This window comes from Embiotoca jacksoni, unplaced genomic scaffold (genome assembly GCF_022577435.1).
Source record: "Embiotoca jacksoni isolate LCO1_2020_lvr unplaced genomic scaffold, fEmbJac1.0.p SCAF_13, whole genome shotgun sequence".
Classification (NCBI taxonomy): Eukaryota; Metazoa; Chordata; class Actinopteri; family Embiotocidae; genus Embiotoca; species Embiotoca jacksoni.
Window position 1 is genome coordinate 7799373 of NW_027185263.1, and position 24958 is coordinate 7824330.

The 24958-nt window shown below is 39.3% G+C and overlaps 3 protein-coding genes across 3 annotated transcripts; 1 reads left to right on the top strand and 2 right to left on the bottom strand.

The window, feature by feature from the left end:
• Window positions 1–3581: 3581 nt before the first annotated feature.
• On the bottom strand, window positions 3582–11415 carry LOC138196289 (claudin-4-like). Its single transcript, XM_069146184.1, has 2 exons — window positions 10509–11415; window positions 3582–5384 (listed from the first exon to the last, which is right to left on the bottom strand). The coding sequence occupies exons 1-2, from the start codon at window positions 11139–11141 to the stop codon at window positions 4965–4967; spliced, it is 1053 nt and encodes a 350-aa protein (XP_069002285.1). The 5' UTR covers window positions 11142–11415; the 3' UTR covers window positions 3582–4964.
• Window positions 11416–17979: 6564 nt separating this feature from the next.
• LOC138196292 (claudin-4-like) lies at window positions 17980–22426 on the top strand. The gene is made up of 2 exons (XM_069146188.1): window positions 17980–18655; window positions 20366–22426. Exons 1-2 carry the CDS (start codon window positions 18180–18182, stop codon window positions 21009–21011), a joined length of 1122 nt encoding a protein of 373 aa, XP_069002289.1. The 5' UTR covers window positions 17980–18179; the 3' UTR covers window positions 21012–22426.
• Window positions 22427–22567: 141 nt separating this feature from the next.
• On the bottom strand, window positions 22568–23573 carry LOC138196291 (claudin-4-like). Its single transcript, XM_069146187.1, has one exon. The coding sequence runs from the start codon at window positions 23533–23535 to the stop codon at window positions 22903–22905; it is 633 nt and encodes a 210-aa protein (XP_069002288.1). The 5' UTR covers window positions 23536–23573; the 3' UTR covers window positions 22568–22902.
• Window positions 23574–24958: the final 1385 nt, after the last annotated feature.

The following is a 24958-nucleotide window of genomic DNA, read 5'->3' on the forward strand; positions in this document are numbered from 1 at the left end:
TTTCAAAAAGGGTCCAAAGGATAATTTATATTGAGAAATGAATAATAATTTGCAAACTCTCTCACAACAAATGGTTGTTGATTGTTGGGACAAGGTTTTGAGGGGTCAGGATGTTTACAAAGCTTTGAAATTTGCATCACTTGACCTTTCCAAACAACAAGTGTGAACAAGCCAAAGCTTTAACAGGCTAATTCAGGTCTGAGACCTTGGTCAAAGTTATCTGAGGGCTGAAATCTCTACGGAGGCCTGAGCTTTTGCAAAGTGACTCTTTCCCTCATTTCACTCATTGTGCAAAACAAAAATAAAAAACGCTAATAATGCTTAAAATGTAAAGAACGTTTTATTTTTAATTCTACACAATTTGGAGATCAGATCTTTTTCTTCTCACTTCACAATTCACAGAAACTGTTTATAACCAGGGGTGCCCAAATGTTGCATTTCACTATGTATAAACTCAAAAGCAAATCTATTTGTCTGTTGTGGCTTTTTGTAGCCACACACTCTGTGTCTTGTCAATATCCTGATTACAAAACAGAGTCAGGCATTATTTATTGTTTATCTACTTATGACATAAATACTGATACCAAAATATTTCTGTCCAATTAGTGGCCATTTTAGCCTTTCACAACAGTTCCAATTTACAGGATCTATCTGTATTTACAGATATAAATAGTTTGCAACTCATCGAGTCATAACAACATAACATTACAGCTCAGAGCTGCCTGATAAGAGCAGCACACTTATCAGGATACTCTTGGAGAGGAATGTTCTCTTTTCATGGAAGACAGTGTCAGAAATCAGTGAACAGGCGTCGGTCCTAATAAAGCACATCCTGACAGACGTCAGTTCATGGTGTGGATAGACTGCAATCATTTCAGATCACAGTGCTGAAGCCTTGTTTATCTATACCAGCAAAACATTCACTGGTGGCAAAAGAGTCAGAGCTCTTTACTCTCCAGTACATGTGGTAATGGTGGAAGCTCAGGTCATGTTCATGTTCTTGGCTCTGGTGCTGTGATAAATCTGATATCCACTGTGCATCCTAGGAAACTCTGAATTAGAAGTTTTTCAAAGAATTTGTATAAGTTTGAGCCTAATAGATGCAAACAGAGTTTCCTGTATCCATAAAGATATAGAAAATATTTTCAATCCCACATAATTTCTATAATAATTAACCAGGCCATGTATTTAGAATTGTCAGTTAGTTCTAAAACTTTGAAATCATTAAATTAGAAATGTCAAAAAGTATTTTGAATAAATGATTGGTTCTTAAACCACAATAAAAACACATTTAAATTCATTCAACTCATTAAACTTATATCTTTAACCTTTGTGTGGGACTGCTGCTTGATCACATCTCTCCTGGGTCCTTACAAACTTTGGTTACGTCTGATATACAACATATTTATATATGCAGCTGATAGTTTATCTGCTTGACACAACTTTACTATCCATCAGGTGATGAGGTTAAAACATCAGCGATAATCTCAGCTAATGCTTCCTATGTCTCTATCAGGCACCTGTTGGACTTTGCTGTTCGGTTGTCATTGTTTGTAAAGAATCGACTACCTGTCAACTTCACGTGTTCCTGCTGGAAAGAGAAGTTGGCATTCAAGTGTGCAAACAATTACATTTTGTGGGTCCCTGTTTACTTCATAGTAACCAACATCAGCTGCACACTGATCAATTGAACATTGGGATTCTGCAGGCTTGGGTTAAAAAAAAACTTTTCTGTATTTTGTGATTTGTAATTGACTTTTGTGGACGATGACGATGCTGATTTGTACACATTTGACCATTGTTTATTAGACCCTCAGAATAAATTACATGTGGGAATGTGGCTGCACGTCATTCTGGTATAGGGGAATTAACATAGACTGTACATAAAAGTGGACATAGCTTCCCGGTCTGAAAAGTGAGTGCCTTAAACTGCAATACCACAGAGGGCCACAACGGGTTGGCTCCAAAAAGGCTCTGGCTCAATAGACTCCCATTCTACTTCACTCATGAAAAACAAAATCAATATCTTTTTTCCACAAGTCATTATGGTGTCAATCACAAAAGTCCCTCTTAGATTTCTGCCAATCTATCTGAAAATAATCCCATCAAAACGTTGATATCACGCCTCGAAAAGCAGCATATACAGAGGCTTATCTGTTTGATTGATAGGCCTGTGATGCAGTTCGAGATTGTTGTTGTTTCCTGTAGCAACGGGGATTTTGAAAAAAGATAACACTCAGATAGCAGAAGGGGAGGAGAAAATTGACTGAAATAGTTGACCAATGTCAGGTTTATACCAACATTCTTCATCCAGTCAGTCAGACTACTGAGTAACTAATTTATTGCAAAATAAATTAACAGTTTATCATGTACTACAGTTGTTGTCAGATAATTACTAGAAATAGTGTTTGACCAACTGCTGTCTTTTGTACTCAAATGTTTTATGGTGAATTTTTCTATGAACACGCAGCACAACATACTCCATTGTTTTATACAGAAAAGTTGACAATTTGATGGAAACTTCTTCTGTCTTACTCAGACAATGCAGTGGCACGCAATGCTCGGATGAAAATAAAATAATTAATTCCTCACCTGAACTGCACTAAAATGATTTATTCATATTTAGTGTAATGTATTATGAAGAAATTGTTTTGCCACTTGTAATCACATTTGTCACAGACATTTTTCACTTGAATTGGTCAAATTACACTCTGTGACCCAGCTCGATCGTGGTCCTTTCAGATTACAGGATAAGGTAAGGCAAGGTATGCGATTGTGTGCGTAGGTAACACCTGGAGAACTGTTCACTGATAAAGTACCTTTGGTTCTCTTTTCTACAGATAAGGCTGTAAATTGTTGTGATTTAGTGGGTCAAGACGCTTATGTGACCCTCCTGTATTTCCTGACTCTGCATTAATAAGGACACTGACAAGTCAGCTCGGCCTTATCTGTTTTAAGTACATATTGTATCTCACCTGTCAGAAAAACAACAAAATGCTGCTTTAATTATGAACAATAGCATCTTCTGTAAAATGCAAAGATACAATTGCGTTATACTCATACATTTTAAGTTCAACAAGATGTTTGCATCTACAATTTTCACTGTGTTCACAGCTGCTACTCATCACATCCTGTTTAATCTGTTCATCTATTAAACAAACATTTTATGAGCAAAGAAGCATTCACAAGATTATAACTAGATAAATGCTCATAATCTGTGTGTAGCTTTTGGTCCAAACTTCAGTGGAAAGGTACGAGTTCAGGGGTTCTTCTTGCTAAGTTTGCTCTTTTACCTGTTGATTCCAGTCTTTCAAACACAGCCATCAGACAGACATTTTTTAAACATTTCAGCTGTGTGGCTGCCAAATGAAGCCTACATAGCCTGCCACACCTAAACATTATGGATGTCGCTGGATAAACTGACAGATGACTCTAACTCAGCTGCTGGCTAAACAAAAGAACCCAACTCCTAAAGCCAAAACTGTTTGATTTGGACTGATCTTTGTTTATCTCGGTAGCTCACGCTTTGTGATGTGCCTGTTGTCGTTTTTTTGTGCTCTAAAAAGAAAGTTAAACATTCATTCTTGAGCAAAGATGACTTTTATTGAACTCTTCAACACGTCTGAAATTCCAGCACGACTGGAAAACATTTAATGAAGCATTTTATTTTATGATACATCTCTGAGTGTTTGAGTAAAATATTATGTTTGAACGCAAAGTTTTAACTGAAAATAGATGGAGATGGGAAACAAAATACATCGTGATTTGAAAACAAACATCCTACAACAGCTGTAGTTATACTCCCTCAGGGTGAAACACACGCACGCACGCACACAAACACACACACACACACACACACACACACACACATACACAAGAGGTCCTTTGGGTAGTTCTTTGACAAACAGTGGACCATATTTTACTTAAATTCCCAAATAATACAAAAACATACAAACATGTTTACACTAAGACACAATACATATCAGTAATAAAAAGACAAAGACATGGTGGATGGCTAACATGTTAGAATACATTTCAAATACATTTTATTACAGAAACAAAATAAACTCACACATATGGACCCATATAAAGTTAGACTTTGGGTGCCGACTGAAACAGTCTTTTCTGTATCCTTAAACAATGAAATGAAATAGTGAGGAGGAAGATAAAGTTGTTTCCTGGGGATATAACATGGATCCATCTGTAGTTTCAGTCTCAGCAGAAACTCTCCTAAGCAAATATTACATGCAAAACAAACACACACACACACACACACACACACACACACACACACACACACACACACACACACACACACACACACACACACACACACACATTTGCGCACTAAACAATCACACAAGTAAATCCATGTAAAATGAGAGCTGGTTCTTCCTCCTCATTGTCGGTGAAATGACAAACAGTGTTTTGACAGCCAGTTTCAGTGAAACAGGACACCCTGCAGCCGGCCAACAACTAATGATAGAGCAACACATGACATGCAAGAAACAGGTGTTTTTAAATTCACACAACGCCACAGAAGTAGTTTTGAAGAAGTGGTTAGTATAAATACAACACGTACTAAGAGAGATAAAGTTTAACATTTCAAAAGTAGTAAAAGTAAAATTTGCTGGAAAACATGCGCTTATTTCGAAAATTGGTGGGTTACTAACAAGACAAAAGGATGTCAACCAAGAGCAAAGCAGAAAGGTCAATATTTTAACAAGCATCTTCATCTTGGAGTCTTTTAGAGGGTTTTCACCCTGTGGTTTAAACACACACACACACACACACATACACACACACACACACACACACACACACACACACACACACACACACACACACACACACACACACACACACACACACACACACTCAAACACTCATGTGCAACAAACATTCATTCATTTTATCCTACTATTATTTTTTCCTAAGCAATTTAGCAGACACTCTAGCACTGTTCAGACATAGTCTTTCCTGTCGTACTCTCCACCTGCATTGGTGCTCCGCGGGGCGGAGTAGGCCATCCGGGGCGGTTGGTACTTCTTCTCTTTTGGCGGGCAGCTGCTACACAGCATTGCCCCTCCAATCAGGAGCAGGGCGGCTGTCCCCCAGCCAATGTAGAGTGACGCCCCCAGCTCCCTCCGCTGAGGGTCGGCCAGGATGGGGTTGTAGAAATCCCGGATGGTGACGCTGGCGGTCCAGGAGACAGGGATGAGGACCAGAAGTCCAGCAAGGACGAAGAAGATTCCAGCGATGATCATCACTTTGGCTTTGGACGGCTCGTCTTCAATGCAGTTGGTGCACTTCGCGCCGACGATGGAGATCATGACCCCAAGCACCCCGAGTATAATGGCGATGATGACCATCGCCCTGGAGGCCTGCAGCTCCCGAGGTAAGGCCAGCAACGAGTCGTATATCTTGCACTGCATCTGGCCTGTGCTCTGCATGACACAGTTCATCCACAAACCCTCCCAGATGGTCTGAGCAGTGATGATGTTGGCTCCGATGAAGGCCGTCACCTTCCACATCGGCAGGGCACACGTCACTATGGCAAGGACAAATCCAATGAATCCAAGGGCGATGCCCACAATTTCCATACCCATCGACATGTTGGCTGTGTCGCAAAATGTGGCTAGACTTTACGGATCGTCCAACAAACAAAGCCTTTCAGATCACAGTAAAAAGTCTCCTAGTTTGTTGTTCAGGCGTCCGTTAAAGTGTGAGCACCTGCAAGAGGGTGTGATGTAGCAATGAGATGCTGCCACGGAAACAGGAGATCCTTTATACCTCAGGGGAGTGAGGAGGAGTCCTCTGGTGATGATGTAAAGAGGCAGCCGTCTTTAACCACAAACAAAAAAACCCCACCAACAGTGCACATTCAGTGGAGGAGGGATGGTGGAGGCAAGGCAGGAGAGGAGGGACGTGATGGAGGCTGGGTTTGTCTGTGTATAGGTGTGTGTGCGTGTGTGGTTGGTGGGGGTTGGTCACAGGTAAAATGGCTGTTTCCTGACTTCCAAAATCAACAATAACAAGGACCAAGAGGTTGCTTCAGCCTCTAGACGGTCCCTATCTTTTTTCACTTCCTGTCCTGGCTACTGTCGTGTGGATTTTTTTTTAAACAGTCAGGATTCAGTGATAGGAAAACAATCCCAAAGCTTTGATTGAAACCGGAATAACTGCACCAAAAGCAAATATGAGCAGGGAGATAACATAATAGGCCAGTTCTCAGACACCTTTAGCATACAGACAATGTGATCTTCTTAGTATCGGTTAGACTCTGACCAAAAATGTTACTATACCGGCACAATTTAGTTTGTGACATTCTAAATATTTATCTTTTTAATTTAGCAAAAAAAAAAAATTAAATATATATAGTCTACAATATGTATACTATGTGTAGTTAGATTTTCAAGGAATAAACCTATAAGACTCATAATTAGAATGTATTTTACAAATGTTAAATTTGAGTTAAATAACTGAACTTGATATTTTTTTATATTTTGTCACAAATAAAAATTTGGGGGAAGCTTTTATTCATTATGAACAAACAATGTAATTCTGCACCAGTTTTAAGTAGCTATTTTATCTGAATTTAAACCAAAGCACATATAAATTAATTACTGCTATATTATTGGAAACGTCATTCTATTCATTGTTTCTCAAAGACATCGATGTGTTTATCAACGAATTGTCACCTATTGTTTCTCATTTATGTTGTAAAAAGTTTCTTCACAAACATCCTAAAATCATTAGCGTGGGGCCCAAAATAGCTTTTACAAAGATAGAAAAACACACGCTAACAAAAACAATGGCTGGGCAACAGTGAAGCTGTTTCATCACGAGCATCCCCACCAGATGGTTACTGGTGTTTATGTAGCAACATCAGTCGCTGCATGTGTACTGAGACAACAGTCATAACCTTCGGGCTACCTGTGTTATCAAAACAACCACACAGGTATGAACTGAAAATAAAGCAAGTATGTACTGTTCTCTCTATGTGTTTTACTTCTGAAGTGTTAACATAGATAAACAGCAAGCCAAACTCCTTTTCAAGAGCCAGGATTGTGAGCGTTCTTGCTCCTTTTAATGTCTTCATACAAATTAAATCATCTTGACATCCTTGAATCGTTGATTAATGCGGATTAGACATGGGATGCCATACAGCTGAGATCATGCTCTCTGCAGTTTGCAGCTCTCAACTTCCTACTTCCTGTTTCTCACTTCCTGCTTCATTACAGGTGTCAAAATAAAAGCACCACACCCATTTAAGCATGAAACAATAAAACACATCTCAAAAGTTAACTCAAACATTTCTCCAACATATAAAGATATTGAGGGCAGAACAAAGTAGTTTAGATGTCTATTTATTATTAAACCATGTATCATATTATCAAAGCGCGAGAATGCATGTCAAAACTGAGAAAATGTAACGTTGTAAATTGAGTTCACCAATGGTGGAAGTACAACTCAAGTACCTGAGTACAGTTTTGGGATACTTGTACTTTGCCTTGTCCACTTTCTGTTATTCTATACTTCTACTCCATTACATTTAAGAGCCAAATATTGTGCTTTTTAATCCACAATATTTATTCAGCTACTTTACTTGTTACAGCAGGTTCAGAAAAGTAAAACAAAATACACCCATTCTGAAGGTTAATATAAGGCTTAATTTTACAACAACATTTCCAAAACAATTTGGATGCTATGTAATCTGTGAATAAAGACAGAATGTGATGGTTTGCAAATCATTTAGCCCATATTGAATTGGAAATAGAACAAAGACAATATATTAAATATTGAAACAGAAACTTTGTATTATTTGATAAAAAAAAAAAAATATAGTAAAATATGCCCATTTCAAAACACTTTTCAAAAAAGTTGTGGCAGGGGAATGTTTACCAATATGTTACATCACCTCTTCTTTTTATAACACTTTAAAGGTTTAGGAACCGAGGAGACCAGTGACTGCCGTTTTGAAAGTGAAATGTTGTCCCATTCTTGCCTGATACAGGATTTCAACAGCTCAACGGTTCAAAATTCTCATTTGTCATATTTTTCTTTTCTTGATGCCAAATGTTTTCAATGGGTCTGGTCTACAGGCAGACCAGTTTAGCACCTGGACTCCTTTACTACGGAGCAATGCAGTTTAAATATGTGCAGAATGCGGTTTGGCATTGTGTTGCTGAAATAAAGAAAGCCTTCCCTGAAAAAGATGTTGTATGGGTGGCAGCATGTGCTTCAAAACCTGTATATATTGTTCAGCATTAATGGTTCCTTTCCAGATGTGCAAGCTACCAATGCCATGTGCACGAACGCACCTCCATACCATCGTGGATGATAGCTTTTGAACTGTGCACTAATAACATGCTTGATGGTCCCTCTCCTCTTTCGCCCAGAGGATGCAGCGGCCAAAAATTAAGCATTTTGATTCGTCAGACCACAGGACAGTTTTCCACTTCGCCTCAGTCCATCTTAAATGAGCTTGAAGAACTGTGTTCACAGACAATGGTTTTTGGAAGTGTTTTTGAGCCCGTACACTGATTTCCATTACAGACTAGTGTCTGTTTTTAACGAAGTGGCCCCTAAGGACCCGATGATCACAGATATCCAATATTGGGTTTTGCTGTTGTCTCTTGTGTACAGAGATTTTTCCAGATTCTGTGAATCTTTTAATGAATCGTAGATGATAAAATCCCCAAATTCTTTGCAATTTTACATTGAGGAACACTATTCTTATATTGTTGCACTATTTACCCACGTAGTCTTCTACAGAGGGGTGAAACCCTCCCCATCTTCACTGCTGAGAGACTCTCCTTCATGGACATCTCCCACCTTCTACACAGTGTTCTTATTAGCCAGAGAATGTTTTGCCACAGACTCAAAATTGCTTAATGCTCCAACAAACGTCATGGGGAGCCGCTTTCTTTCTTTTTTTCTCTCCTCTTCCTGTTGTAGTTGTATAATTTTACAACGTCCCCAATCTTGCGCAACTTTCCAAGGAGTTTCCCTGCTGATACTTAGTATTTCCAGACTGTGGTATTGTTGTTGTTTTTTTACACAGATGGGGTTCTTCATGTTCACAGAGGAGTTTCAAACGCTTAAATTAAAAGAATATTTCCTGAATGTTAAAAGAGGTTTATTCAGTGTTGTTCGTAGGGAGCAGAAACTGGTTATGTGTTTAAGTATTTGACTATTCAAAACAGGAAAAAGTTGGTATCTGTGGCTCAGACTCTGAGTCAGACACCAAAAAGAAGGAACTTTCTTTCCCATAATGACATATTTGATGACATGATTATTTTCACATGCAGCTCTGATGTGTCACGTTACACACCTATTCATCTCATGCTGTAGTTAAAAAAAAAAAGTTATTGTTAATTTCCTAAAGTTGTAAAGACTGTTGACTTTTAATTTCCTCTTATATCTCAAAACAATACAGAATGAAATTCTGCAGTTTATGATTTGTTTCTTTTCTATCAGAAGGGTTTTTACATTAAACAATCATCTTAAATATTTTCAGACCACCATAAATCAGTGTTTACCAGTAGAAATCTTTATTACTTAATTATTTAAGTTTTTTTCAATCATATCAGTAAATCTCAAAACATTCAGGATGGCAAGCAACATATATATTGTATTGAAAACTCTCAGAAGAGATGTGACATTTTTGTCAAATACACAAAGTTAATACAAATGAAAAAAAACAAATGTCAAAACCAAGTAAAATATACAAGTTTCAACTGTTGTAGAAAGTGTCTGAGCACAGCAACATTAAATGCTGAAATGTGATAGAGATGAAACACATAAAATCAGTCACATATCACTAACTAAATGTTGATTTTGTATGACTTCCCTTATTCTTTTTACAGCCCACTCCGCCATTTTGACCTTCCTCTGGAGCCCAAAGTAAGCTCTGTTTTGCTAAGCTGTATACTGTTTCTGTATCTGTGACTCAGCCTGTCCTGTTTTGTAAGAACATAAATAAAAACATCAGATACAAATTATTTCCAGTTACAACAGTGTCTCTATTAGCTTTGCGAGTATCATACGTAATATGTGCACATTGATCAATTATAAGTACAATGACGAATATCCACATTGGATCCAGATGTTATGAGCACAAATAAATATATAAAATAAAAAAAATTCTCTGGGATTTGGTCTTTTGAAATAGTTTTCCCCTGCTTGCTTTAGACCAAATTGCAATGTGTAAACAGTATCGTAAAGCCACTGCGAAAAGCTTTTAAATCCAGTCAGGAGTGTCAAAAACATCTAGACACATTTAATAAACACATAAAACCTGGTTTGGTTCTTTTACCATTTTTCCAGTGAAAAATTCGTACGAGTTAAACCAGCGTGATTATTATTTGGCTACATTTCTATACAAACTCCCTGAAGATGTACAAATAAGTAGGATACATGTGAAAATGGTATGAAGAGGATCTCCTCTGTGTGGTCTTTTTCTCTCACACATAGTCCTTTCTGTTGTAGGAGCTTTGAGCCACCGACCTCGGAGCAGCAGAGTATGCTATATGACTCTGGGGGTGTATGCTGTACCTCAGTGTTTTTTCTTCCTTTGGAGGGCAACTGCAGCAGAGGATGGACCCCCCTGTCAGCAACAGGGCAGAGGCAGCCCATCCCAGATACAGCGCTGCCCCGATCTCCATCTTCTGCCCAGTGGGGATGAGTGGACTGTAGAACTCAACTATAATGGTGTGTGCTGACCAGGAAACAGGCACCAGTAAGGCCAGAGCTGCTGCGATGAACGCCCCTCCAGAGGAGGCCATCACTCTGGCTTTAGCCCCGTCATCTTCAATGCAGTTAGTGCACTTTGCTCCCACCATGGAAATTAGGAGTGCCACCAACCCCACAATGATGCAGACGACAGTGAGGGCCCTGGCGGCCTGCAGGTCCTGAGGTAAAGCCAGCATGGAGTCGTAGAGCTTACACTGCATCTGGCCCGTGCTCTGGAACACACAGTTCATCCACAGTCCCTCCCAGTACACCTGAGCGGTGACGATGTTGGCACCAATGAAGGCAGATACCCTCCACATCGGCAAGGCACAACTGGTCACACTCAGCACCAATCCCAGCACCGACAGAGTGATGCCGGCCAGCTCAAGTCCAAAAGACGCCATCGTGCACCCAGACTCTCCTTGACTCAGTATGTCCTTTTTTTTCCCTTTTGGTTCAAGTCAAGATCAACTTCCTTCTGATCTTCTTTTCTTTCCTTCTACCTTTCTATTTTTCCCTATATTTATGCCTTCTTTATTTTGTCCTTCGAGCTCCTATTTGTCGACTACTCTTTCCACAAAGTATTTCTCCTCCGGAAGTTGTAGCTGTTGCACTTGCTGCTGAATCAAGAAGTGTCGATTTGTCAAAGTTGTCTCCCTCCACAAACTCTCTGCTGCATGTACCTGCCAGCTCAAATGCTGTTTTTCTGTGATCTGCTGCTCTTAAGGAGTCAATACCCCTTATCTGCGTATCGTTTGATGACGACTTGGTCTGGCCCACCTAGGAGATGACATCATTCGCCAAACTAAGCCAATCAGATGAGTCCAGAGCATTGACCTCATTTATCACCTGGGTGTGTTGGCGCTCATTTGTGTGCTTTTTGAAATGAAGACTGTTTTTATGGTTTAACCTTTTGACCATGGTAGCTCGAGGTGTGTCTGCTTATTTGCTGTCAGGAGGTAATGAATGGCCAAGGCAGACCTCGTTATGTGGTGGATAAGTGACTACATGAGACTGTAACATACAAACATACTTTGTCATAAATGTGTGTGTGTGTATGTGTGTATGTGTGTGAGTGTGTGAGAAAGATAGAGGAGGACAAAAGGAGAAATTGAGAACATATTAAATATGAGCAAACTTCATGTTTTTTCCACTTTATATTATTGTTTTCATCTAAAGTTTAGTAGCAATGTGTAATGTTTTTATTGCCTCATCTCCAACATGATGTTAGTTTTTATAGCAGAAACATGTCCAAGCTACCTAGGTCACACACTCTAACAGTAAAATCTGAGTTAATGACAAACTAGAAATGCTTGGAATATATTTTATGGGTGTGTAACTCTGGCTTCTGTCAACCAATCATTCTGTTTTTAGCTTAAAAAAATGGGACAAACAAGCCTGTTTGGGAGCATTTATAACAAACTACAATATATCAAAGTTTTTAAGTAACAGCAATGTGATAAAAAGAAAGAAATATTAATGATTTATTTCTGCCTCAAGTAGCACTAAGCCCCGAGCCCATGAGGGCATAAACCTTAAAAAAAAAAAAAAATAGTCGCAGATACATAGATGATGTCTTAAAGCAGCTGGATGTTGTAGTCTTGGGGATCTGTAGAGAAAAATAGATTTGTTGTGGACTGGTTTCTGCTGTCTAATAAAAGGTGTTTGGTGTGCAAGAGAGTATCTAGGACGACGCAGTGGTGTTAATGATATGCAGTAAAACTGAACTTCACTGCCCACCTATGTTCATTGTGATTGTGTAGAACCATGTCACTTTGTATAATGGTGTGGGTCATCACCGTGTATTTAAAGGGGACTCATGCTCATGTGATTCACCCCCACAGTTCATCCTATTTCTGAAATAATCGGTTTTAGCTCCTGTCTCTTTAAGGCCCGCTTCCCTAAAATCCTTCTTTCTTCTGATTGGTGAACTTCCAGGAAGATTGCATACAAGTAGCGGCAAACTCGTGCCTCATTCTCTTGCTTATGCGGTTGTACCGAAAGTCCGCCGTAAACCTATTAACTGACATAATTTCTTGCTCTTGATTGCAAATGGCAACTTCTCAAATCCATCCGAACATGTTTGAGGCCGAGAGTGGACAGGACAAAGATTCACAGCAAATAAAATTACAGTAGGATCTCTCTCGTAAGTATTATGCTCACTAATTGCTTTTTGTACGACGTAAGCTCAGTCTTTCAATCAGAACCGGTACATGCAATGTTTTAGGTTTATATTTTGGAGAAGCATTAAGCTAGCAAGTAAAATGTTATTGTGCTGTCTCCTTTGTTGAAAACCTCCTTGAACATGAACAGTTTATGTTCAAACTTTGACCATGAACTAAGTTCTCCTCCCAGGTTTTGGAAGACCCCTGAAAATAAGATAAGTGAGCCTCTTGGTTTTCGTGGTTTAAAGGCGAGCAAGCAGAATCTGTTTGTGTGAGTTAGTGTTAGTATTTCAACACTTTCATCCAAATGATCACTACAGTGCTTGTTGCCACTGTCCCAATCTGAAACACGTTTATCTCATATACGTGTACATACATTATCACGCTATAATATTAGTGCACTACACGTATTAAAAAAAGGTTGAGCCAGCTACAACGATAAAGTCTAATAAAAGGCAAATCATTGAGATCATCTTGTGTGAAGGAAAGAAACAAACAATCTACCAACAACTTGTACAGTTCAAATCTCTTCTTCAATTTAGCCAATGACCTTGGTCCTCTGATATTTAGGTTAGGTTAGGTTTTAGGTAGTTACTTTATTAACCCCCAAGGGGAATTTTTTTTTTCGCTACAGCAGCATACAGGAAGCAATAAGATAATAATAGAATAATAGAAAGCAATAAAATAGCAGTAAAAAAATCTTAAATATAAAATGCACAGTATATACAGTATATACAGTACAGTATATATATCTATATATTATATACAAACAACCAAGAAACACAGACAACAGTGTTATTGTTGTGTGATGGATTTTGCCAGAGGTGAGTTATTGTATAGTCTTATTGCAGTCACCAGAAAAGTGGAAAAATTACGGTCCATTGTCTGACCGTCACATAACACACGTGAAGAAAAAAAAAAAAAAAAACAACTCCGAAGAGAGGAGAAAGAAAGAAAAATACTTCAAACAAAACACACTCGGGGGAGCTGCTGTAACAGGCTGCCACTAGCACGGCGCCATCTTACATCCTTTACATAACCTGTTATACTCACATTGTACCCATTTGTCAAGCCGTCTTCCTCATAAACAATAGGTGTCAGTGCTGAGAAAAATACAAGCTGCACTGCTGGAATAGCAACAGAAGAATGATGAAGCGAAGTATAAGCTTATTGTTATGATGAACTTTGGTGCAGATCATTCTGTACAGACGTCCTAAGATTAATCAATGATGGATCAAAGAGATTCCCAGATAGCACCTAACTAGTGGAGGGAGTGTACTGCAACAATTGCAAAAGATGAGGGGTTCTGCGGAAAACTGTGAAAAAAAACCTCCACGATCACTTTGTACTTCCTGCATATTGATTGACCCAGAGAGCTAGACATTCAGTTAATTTCTACGTTGCTTATAAATACTCTTTCTCAACAGTATTTATTTATTTCGTAGAAGTAGATATGTTCAGTTTGGGGAGTTTCACTGGTCTCTCACAAAAGTTGATAAATGAGTTTCAGTTAGCAAATGGATTATCTATTTCCCTGTTGTTTTCTGCATGTCCACCAGTGGATTTGTAAGTGTGAGCTCCTTTCCAGACACTCACACAATCACAATCATCATAGCCAAATGGGTGCGTATTTCAGAGGAAATAATGTGTGAATAACAGCCTTATCTATTTGGTGAACTGCCAAAGCAAATTCAGATACGTGCTCAGGTTTGTAACTACTGCCAACATACTGATTATAAAAGGAGGAAGGATAGTTATACAAATATCCTTCCAGGCTGGAAGCACTGTAGAAGGTACACTACATGTAAATCACGAGTTTCTTTTTGTCATTTAGAAGTGTGATAAAAGTGATTAGCATCTGACCTTCTATGTTCTTCTCGGAGTCAAAATCATTAGAGGGGTAAAAAAAATTTTTTTTTTAAATGAATGCAGAATCACAAAGCTTAAAGAGACTAGGTTAAGAAAAAGAATAGGTCGTCATTATTTTGTTAGTATAAATGTAAGAATCTATTGTTTTTAAAAACATTGGTGAAAGCTTTTAAAGCACTTTATTGCACTTTTTTCAACTTCGTCCACAGTCATTTTTGGGAATAATGTCCTATTGTTAATTCTGTTGTTTTTGGTATAGTTCCTACACAGTAATTCTCCTGCACAGAGACTTAATTAGTGGTGAAAAATATATTTAATTAAATACAAGCCAATTTTCAGACTAAAATACGTGTGTGTGCCCCAACAAACTGCTGCTAAAAACGATTGGTCCACAGAATAAAACACCGTACGTTAATTGGCTAGAAGCTAACGTTATCATCTGACTGTGAAAAGTCAGAGGTTAACATTAACATCTGATATGCAAATAGTGCAGTCAGCTAGCTGCAATGTTTAATTTAACTACAAATAATTACCTGTATAACAAATGACGTCTTCTGTATATAACTTCTGCTCCTCTGTCCCAGAAACTGTCCACTCTTTCCAGCAAGACTTGTAATGGCGGCAAAATCGAAAGTAAAGCAACTGTTGTTGCCAGTTTATAAAGTATTTTTTAATTAGCTCCTCCAACACACTCTGCAACATGAAAATATTATTTTTAGCCTTTATTAATTATCCAAGTATGATGACTCAGTGAGGTAGTAATATAACACTAATAGTTCTGCATAATATCACCTTTTAAGTACATGCTGTTACTTATGACTTCTGGGCTTAATTTAAATTCCTTATTTAAAACAATACTTCATCTTAAACATGCAACAGTGATAATTCAGATAAAGAATACTCCATGTAAACCATCTGTGTGCCACCACACTTGTTCTTAAACTCCAAAATTCTAATTTGATTTCAATTAATGAGTCTTTTAGTCTCTAAAACTACAAGTTTTTAAAATATATGTCAAATAAATAAAAGGAAGAAGATTACACAAAAGTCACAATTGACAATCATGGAACTTGTGCATAACTACCATAGAAACTGAAACACTTCCTCTTCAATCCTATTGAGGACAGCAAACACTTAATTCGTCATGTTAGATGCAGTAAAATGTAATCAAAACTGTTAGCCCATCTGGATCATAAAAATGATTCACCCCAAATTTGAAAAAAATGCAAACAAAGTAAAACAATTTTTAATGAGACAGTTTCACACACCCACATACACCAGAATTTATTTTTCCGAGTGCCTGTTAACAATTTAATCGCTTTCATTTCAAACTGCCCAGAGAGATGGGGATTTCCACTGGCAGGGTTTGTTAGGTCACGGGTTTGTGGTGTTGCTGCTCTACAAGGAGAATCTCAGTTACTAAGTAATGAGTGCTTTAAAAGAGGTAGGGAGCCTTGGATTTAATGGCCGCTTAGAGATTTATGTACACATAAGAACTGCAGTTAAAAACTCTTTGAACAATACACGATGCAATTTCACAATCGTCCAGTTGTCCTTCTTCTCTCTCTTTGTGGGCCTACATACAAAGTAAGTCAAGTGTTATTGAGCATTATGTGCTTACAGATAAAATGTGAAATTTCAAACAAAACTGCATGGAACTATACCAAGAGTACTATTTGTATTTTAAATAGAAGATTTACATTTTAATACTGGCTTCATCAGGCTGCCTGTGACTCAAATATGAAACTTCATATCAAATCTTCAGCACAGTCACACACACACACACACACACACACACACACACACACACACACACACACACACACACACACACACACACACAGTAAAGCTGCTGCCTCCTCTCGGGCAGAGCGGAGAATAGCAGACAGAACAGCACAACTTCAGAGAATTCAGCATTTTTCTTTAATGTCAGTGTTCCAACATTTTAAGTTTAAAATCCAGACTTGCCAGATCTGTTGTACATCATCTGACTGACCGCTCTTTATTGCCCCTCCCTGTTCCGCTCATAGCAATTTCACTGCTCTTTTACTCTGATCTTCTGTGAACAAAACACTCCTGTATGTTCACACTTACAATCAGCCTTCAGTCTAACTAACAGAACACACAGACTAAACGTAACAGAGCTCCTCTGAACTCTGACTTTAGACTTCAGCTCTCTACATTTTTTTCACTTCATTATTTTGTTCCCAATAAATCATATTTGTCCCTTTTGAGAAAAGTAGTTCAATTTCTTACAGTAACAAAACGACCATAGGTGGATTTCATCATAAACACCATTTCCGAAAGTCTTTCATTATTAAACCTCTGGGACATTCATTAAATCATATAGGTGTATAATGATCACCTGAGGAAGAATCAACCTGCGTTATAACAGAACAAGGTTACATCTAGTAAGCTGTGTGTCTCCTTATTAAATTATTCTAAGTGTAAAGATGTGAGCAAGGTTTTTCAAGCTGTATTTGCCCCCCGCATGTCTAGAATTATTAGTTACAGTTGAAATTAGCATTGTTATTTTTCCTGGTTGATTTTTTTTCATCTCCAGTCAGTAATAATCTATTTCTGACTTTGAATCTCGTGCTGTGAACCCCGATATTAAACTCCTGAGTTTTCTTTGCCCACCGTCCACCCCAACCACCCTTCATACCATAAAACTGCGGTAACATTTCCCTGAAAAGTCTGTCACAGGGCTAATTAGTTGAGAGTGGACATTCTGATTTTCTTTTTTGTTTCCAGCAGCACGTCATTCATACTTTGCGAAGGTGTAACACAACAAAATCACTGATCACAAGCCCATATTTGGTGAGCCTGAAGTTTTCGTCACAGGGCTTGTCATTGAAATCCGACTGAGCCATGTGTCACTCAGAACATGACTCCACCCACCTACTGGTTCAGGTGAAACCGGGAGGGGGAAAGAAAAAAACAAGCTAAAACAAAAAATAGCCTTTTAGCCTCAACTTTTTTAACACATTGTTTAATACTGTGTGGACATTTTGTGTGTTCTTCTCCATGTGGTGCTACATGCAAAGGTGGTTCAGCTGTTTTCCTTTTTGAAACCTAATAATACAGGATGGTTGGGTGAGGGAGGGTAAACAGGTTTTGGGCTTGTGGAGTTTGGAGGTGGATCTAAAAAAAGGGGACTGTTGAGCTGTTTGTCTCCACGGCCTCTCCTCCTTCCGGCATTTGTACCTGCTCCCCTCTGCATCCTCACCCATTCAGCAAACTCATCTGACTAAACGAGGACTTGCCTCCATCACAGAAGGAGAAAAAAAACTGCCCACGGGCCTACACCACTCCAAAAGAAGAATTACAGCAGACAGAGAGAGCTTTTGAAAAGAGGAATACGTTTCTTTTGAAACAACTGAGGCAAAAACAAATCCGCTGCCCACAATGGTGTCTGCTGGGTTCCAAATACTGGGCACGGCCCTGGGGATCATCGGCTGGATCGGTGCCATCCTCGTGTGTGCCCTTCCCATGTGGAGGGTCACCGCTTTCATTGGCAGCAACATCGTCACCTCGCAGACCTCGTGGGAAGGTATCTGGATGAACTGCGTGGTTCAGAGCACGGGCCAGATGCAGTGTAAGGTCTACGACTCCATGCTGGCCCTCAGCTCCGACCTCCAGGCTGCCCGGGCCCTAATTGTCATCGCCATTGTGGTGGGCATCTTGGCTATCCTGCTCGCCGTAGCTGGGGGGAAATGCACCAACTGTGTGGAGGACCCGGCATCTAAAGCCAAAGTGGGCATTGCATCTGGAGTCGTGTTTATCGCAGCTGGAGTCCTCTGCCTCATCCCCGTCTGCTGGACGGCCCACACCATCATCCGGGACTTCTACAACCCGGTGCTGGTCAGCGCTCAGAAGAGAGAGCTGGGCGCTGCGCTTTACATTGGGTGGGGAGCAGCTGCTTTGATGCTGATCGGAGGGGGGATGCTCTGCAGCAACTGCCCTCGCGAAGATAAAGATTCCTACAGTACAAGGTACAAAGCTGCCAGATCTGAAGCCTCGGCACCAGCGTCTACGAAAGACTATGTCTGAAACAGCTCTAGAAATCAGCTTCTACAGATCAATATTTACTGGGACATATGTACTGGTGCTGCTGGGTTGTGAGTGTTGAAATTTCAGGATGTTATTTTATGAAAACCTTACTCCTCATGAGAGTGTTCAAAGGAATTTTGAAGAAAGAAAGGAATCACACCCAAAGGAGAAGTTCACTTTAATTTTAATTTCCTGTATATGTCTGGTTGTTGAAGATTGTAAGTCTTTTATTGTACTATGTTTATTGTATAACCTAAGTTTTTTTTTTTTTTATAGTACTCACTTTTGTAACTATGCATGTGGATCGTTTTGAATCATGTGTATGCAATTCAGTATGTGCCAGTTGTTCTGTAAATAAATATTTTTATTGTTTACGAATCCGAAATCACTTGCTTTTTATTATCACACAACATACATGATCCATTCAAAGGTTTTTTAAATGAAACATTAATATTTTACAAGAAATATTTCATTAAACTTTATATTCACTGCTTTGAACATTAATTATACTTTTTGCACATTTATTGATAAATAAGTCTGCATTTGCCTCAGAATTATATTCAAAACAAGGATCCCTTTGAAAATACCCTTACAGCATTTAAGAGGCATCTATTGTCTGACTTTCTTGTTGATCAGGTTTAGGTGTGGCAGAAAACAAAAGAGGCAAGATGGATGGAACCTTTGCTTTGTTCAAACTGTGAGCTGGAAGGCAAAGGTGCTTGGACTTTGTGTGGACTCACAGGACCATCTTTTAATTTGTTAAGAGAATAAATATTGAAAAGGAAACGTTCACCTCCCTGAGGTTTTACTGCAGTAGTTATCAGCTGTTGGTATCTGTTTTGAGGTAAAGTGAACAGCATTTCCTTCCTCTAAGAGCCTTTACTCCATTGCATTATCTTCAGTATTACACACAAGCCCAAAGTAAATATAAGAACAACTTAGAGGTTAGTTCTCTGTTGTCTGAATCAAAATTGGCTTTTGTAAATGTTTTCTTTCTCTTAGAATATTCCCATATTTCGTCTGTTTTAGCTGAACACACTGACAAAAACTCTGGAGATCAGCTTGACCACACCTTTGTGTGTAGCTTTGTGTGTGTGTGTGTGTGTATGTGTGTGTGTGTGTGTGTGTGTGTGTGTGTGTGTGTGTGCGAGCACAGCTGGGATCTAGGCCCATTGTCTCCACTCTTGAAGGCTTGCTTGAGGTAACAAAGCTTGTATGTGTGGGAACAATGAACAGAGAGAGAACAAGAGTTGTGGATATCAGGTCTCAGCTTTCTCTCTTTGTCTGGTGGGAGAGAAACTCCACCCTGAAAGTTTGAACCATAACAGGAGGCAGTTATGTTCTCACAGTGGGACCTCAGCATCAGAGCAGAGCCAACACATCCTCAAGCAGAAGTGACGGCGCAATATTTAAGACCCCAAAAACAGGAAGTCTGCAGCATTTTTTATGCATTTGGAGTCTGATAATCATCAAGACGCGAAGACTTCTGTTCGAGCAACCTTTTCTTTCTCCTAGTTTACTGAGCAGAATCCTGGCTGCAGCAACATAACTATGGCTTCTCAGGGCCTCCAGATCATGGGAGTGCTGCTGGCCTTCATTGGTTGGCTGGGCACCATTATCACCTGCGCTCTGCCCATGTGGAGAGTCACCGCTTTCGTCGGGGCAAACATCGTCACCGCCCAGGTGATCTGGGATGGCCTTTGGATGACCTGCGTGGTCCAAAGCACGGGGCAGATGCAGTGCAAGGTGTACGACTCCATGCTGGCTCTGCCTCAAGACCTGCAGGCTGCCAGGGCCATGGTGATCATCTCTGTCATCATCGGGGTGTTCGGCGTCCTCATGGCCGTGATTGGAGGGAAGTGCACCAACTGCATGGAGGACGAAGTGGCCAAAGCCAAAGCCTGCATCATGTCTGGAGTGATATTCATCATAGCTGCCTTGCTGATCATGATTCCGGTGTCGTGGTCAGCTCATGCAGTCATCAGGGACTTTTATAACCCCATGGTGATCGCGGCTCAAAGAAGGGAGCTCGGAGCTGCACTGTATATCGGCTGGGGCTCTACGGGGCTGCTGCTGCTGGGAGGAGGCCTGCTCTGCAACAACTGCCCCCCAAAAGACGAAAGACCCTACATACCTGCCAAGTTCGCCCCTGCAAGAACCGCATCTTCAAATGTGGACTATGTGTGAGTGTTTCAGTTCCAGAGGTTTTTCTAAAATAAAAGGAGCAACAACAGATCCATTCCCAGAGTGCTAAAAAAAATGATGTTGCTAAAGTTAAAGAAAGTAAGAAAAAAGAAGACAACACTTAATTTAGCTTTTGGTTGATTAAGGACAATTCTTCCCCTCAGTTTCTAAATTTGAATGATTTTTTTTTTTTTATAAAGGAACATTTAAGTTATTTTAGGTAGTGAAAACCTTTCAAATACATTTTCTCAGTTCCTATTTTTCAAAAATGAATATTTTCCCTACTGTGAGTCAACACAGTCTCGACATACTCTCATTGAATAGTGTGATACAAATGGTCTTTCTTAAATTTCCCCAATTTAACTGTTGCATGAGTTGCAACCCAGAACAATTATGAAAACCAATTGAATGCAGATTTTTTCAAAAAGCTCACTCTGAGATTAGACAAAAACAATTACTTATCTGTTTGATAATATAATGATCTCTGCTGGATTTTCAACTGTCTTTTAGATGTCAGAAATAAAGCTTATTTTTTCATCCTGCTGGGTAGTTTTTCTCGAGGTCACTGCAGTTGCAGACACACCGTAATAAAACTGAAACTGTACTTCTCACTGCGGCGTTCAGGAATTCAGGGGAGTCAACTCCTGGGAATTTTACTGTATCTGGTCGAGATGTTTGCCATGCTGTAATGAACCGCCCTTGTATCGAGTCTGTAATTTACAGTTTCTGTCCTGAGTAAAATGGATGTCACCGACAGAGACAACAGTGCGCAGTGTATGCTTGGATTCATGTTGCTAAGGAACAGTCTTATATCTGCAGAGAATGGATATTTACACTTTGCCCAGTCAGAGCACATCTGCCAAGTCCTGTCAGGACGATATATCCTAAACCCCCTCAATGGTTTTCCTTTTGTTTACTGAATTTCTGTTTGAATGCAGTCTGGCAAGAAAAAACAATACGACCCTGTAATTTTTAACCATTGTTTCGGTGTCCATTTTGCCCTCTTGGCTGAAATCAGGCCAGTCAGATTTTTTTTACCTTGGTAAAAGGAGCAATACAAAAATATAAAAATAGTTAATTACGAGTAAAAGTACTGTACCAAAATATTACTTATTATTCTGCAAAAGTACAGAGCTATTATCCACAAAAATAAATTAATTTGAGGCCTCAAATGTAAATGTACACATTATGCAGAATGGCCTCAGTCAATGCATGTCAGTATTGGATTATTCTGTCTGATATATGAATGTTTAACCTGCATTTAAATGTTTTAGCTCACTGTAGCGGAGCAAAGTTGGACAATTTTATGTATTCAACACCCACTGTCCTTACACCCTACTGTTTTGTAGTCTAATTAATAATGATGCATATTTTTTTATGTTCATTATACCGTGAAAAACTTAGTCTTTAAAGTAATAAAAAACTAGAACCATCAAATAAATATTAAATAATACAATATTACTCTGAAATGTAGCGTCGAATGATTGTTCTCAAGGGAAGTGGGAAAACTTACCTAAAGTGCATGTAATTAAAGGTACTTTGTTAAAGTTCACACAACATTGTGGACAAAAATAATGTTTATTGTTTGAATGATCAACAAAACAAAAAATGTAAAATACATCTCATATAACAAATATACATGAACCTTTCTGAAGTGCTTATGTTGCCAAAAAGTTCATGAAAACATCAGAGGAGTTGCGATTAATATTGAAATCACCATACAAAACAAAGAATGAGTTACAAAAATAACTGAAAACCTAAACCCATGCTGCGATAATCTAACATGATGAATACCTTAGTGTCTCATATACCTTTTAGAGACAGAAGGCCACAGTGTGTTAGTCTACAGACTTTAGTCACAATGCAAATCCTGCTCATTTACATGAGCAGCAGCTCAGACAAACTCCTTCCCGGGAGTTGTGGATTTCGGCGGGGAGTACTTTGCTCCATTATAGCGGTCTCTTCCTGACGGGCACTGACAACAGAGGAGAGCACCACCAATCAGTAGTAGTCCTGCTGCTCCCCAGCCCATGTACAAACAGGCGCCCAGCTCCCTCCTCTGAGCATCAGGAATCATGGGGTTGTAGAAGTCCTTTATGATCGTATTCGCAGGCAGAGACACGGTCACAAGACAGAGAGCTCCACTCAGGATGAAGAAAACACCAGCAGAGATGGCCACTCTGGCTTTTGCTACTTTGTCCCCAACACAGGTGGTGCATTTGCCTCCGACCACAGAAAGCAGAAGGCCGAACAGGGAGAACAGGATGGCGATGACGACCATGGCCCGGGCCGCCTGGAGGTCCGCAGGCAGGGCCAGAAGGGAGTCGTAGACCTTACACTGCATTTGGCCTGTGCTCTGCACCACGCAGGTCATCCACAGTCCTTCCCAGATGGTCTGAGCCACCACAATGTTGTTCCCAATGAAAGCAGACACCTTCCACAGGGGCAACATGCAGATCAGTATGTTTCCAATCCATCCGAGCACTGCCAGCCCGACACCCAGAATCTGCAGCCCTAAAGATGCCATTGCAGTTTCCTTCTTTTTCTCCTTGTGTCTCAGTTCCTTGCTGGGCTGCCGATTAAAAGTTCTCTTCGTCTATGGGGAAGTTTTATATGACCTACAAATGCCCCGAAGTTCTCCCCTCCTCTGGGTGGGCTCTGGCTCTATTGCTCAGATATAAACATCCATCATGCTGCCTTTGAGTTCAGAGGTGTCTCTCCAACAAAGAGGCCTCAGCAGAGCTCAGAGGAAGAAAAGAAGCTGTAACGGTGTGGTTCAAAAGCTTGGGTGTCCAAAAGTGAAACATGAAAATAGCACTTTATGGAAAAAAAGATACTCTAAATCATGAACTTCAAATTCCTTTACAAACAAATGTTGCAGTAGTGGGATAATAAAACTTTTTCAGGAGCAGTGATTTCTAATCAGGCCAGATTTTTCCATTGCTACTGGATGTGTGGAAATATTGGGAAGTTATGCCAGTCAGAAAAAGTAGAAATGTTGATTTGGTAAAAAAAAAAAATTATATCCACACATTTAAATTCAAGGGGAAATTAAATATACAAATAGTATTAAAACTGTCACATTAACCACTAAAATACCAGATAGGAGAGGATTACTGCACACAACTAACAGATTATGAAACCAGCTAAAGGCATAGAAGAGAAATATTTATCTTCAGACAAGTGGCTCAGTGAGGCTGTATACTAAACAAAAAGCTTGAGCTCATTTCATAGAACTGCAGGGGGAAAGAAATACCTAATTCAACATATTTGCACTTTATTTGCTGAAAGTTTAACGTATAAAGCTTAAAGTTGTGTTTTTATGTGTAAGATATCACCATTTATCACTACCATTGTTTCCCATGGAATATCTGTTGGAAATTCCTTCACATTTTCCCTTTGTCTGTTTTGATATATTTAGCTTTGTTCATTTTAACGTTGTGTACACACTAAGAAAACTCAATCCAACAGGTCAGCTGAGGCTCGCTGGATAATTAGCACAGCTGCAATCACTCAGCTTAATTGCTGCACTGGTAAAAGAACATGAAATGAGGAGTTAACCAGGAGGTCATCAATAAAATATTATGTTCATTGGTTTTACATATTACACCTTGGCAGTAACACAAATTTATGTGGACATGCATCATTTAATGTCACATTTCTTCCCAAGCCGGATTTTTAAATGAGCAAATAGTCAGAGCAAAATCATCACAGGCACTTAAAAAAAAAAAAATCCCAGTTCATTCAAAATAACACAAAATATTTTTTTAAAAGAAAGTATGCAGTGAGTCTGGTGATTTAAAAAGAAAAATGAATAATGAATGTTTCAAATTAATAAAACATAATACCAAATTGGTGAATATATTTTAAACCTGATTAATACATTTTTCTAATAAAAGTTTGTAATTTTATTTGAAGCTAAATATGTAATCTATGGACAGCTGCACTTT

Excerpts from the sequence above, each read along its gene's own strand:
- LOC138196292 (XM_069146188.1), top strand. The coding sequence starts at position 18,180 with ATGGTGTCTGCTGGGTTCCAAATACTGGGCACGGCCCTGGGGATCATC. Across the intron at positions 18,656-20,365 it reads GTCAGCGCTCAGAAGAGAGA|CAACATAACTATGGCTTCTC; the intron begins GCTGGGCGCTGC and ends TCCTGGCTGCAG.
- LOC138196289 (XM_069146184.1), bottom strand. The coding sequence starts at position 11,141 with ATGGCGTCTTTTGGACTTGAGCTGGCCGGCATCACTCTGTCGGTGCTG. Across the intron at positions 5,385-10,508 it reads ACTCTGCTGCTCCGAGGTCG|GCCTCCAGGGCGATGGTCAT; the intron begins GTGGCTCAAAGC and ends CGGGAGCTGCAG.
- LOC138196291 (XM_069146187.1), bottom strand. The coding sequence starts at position 23,535 with ATGGCATCTTTAGGGCTGCAGATTCTGGGTGTCGGGCTGGCAGTGCTC.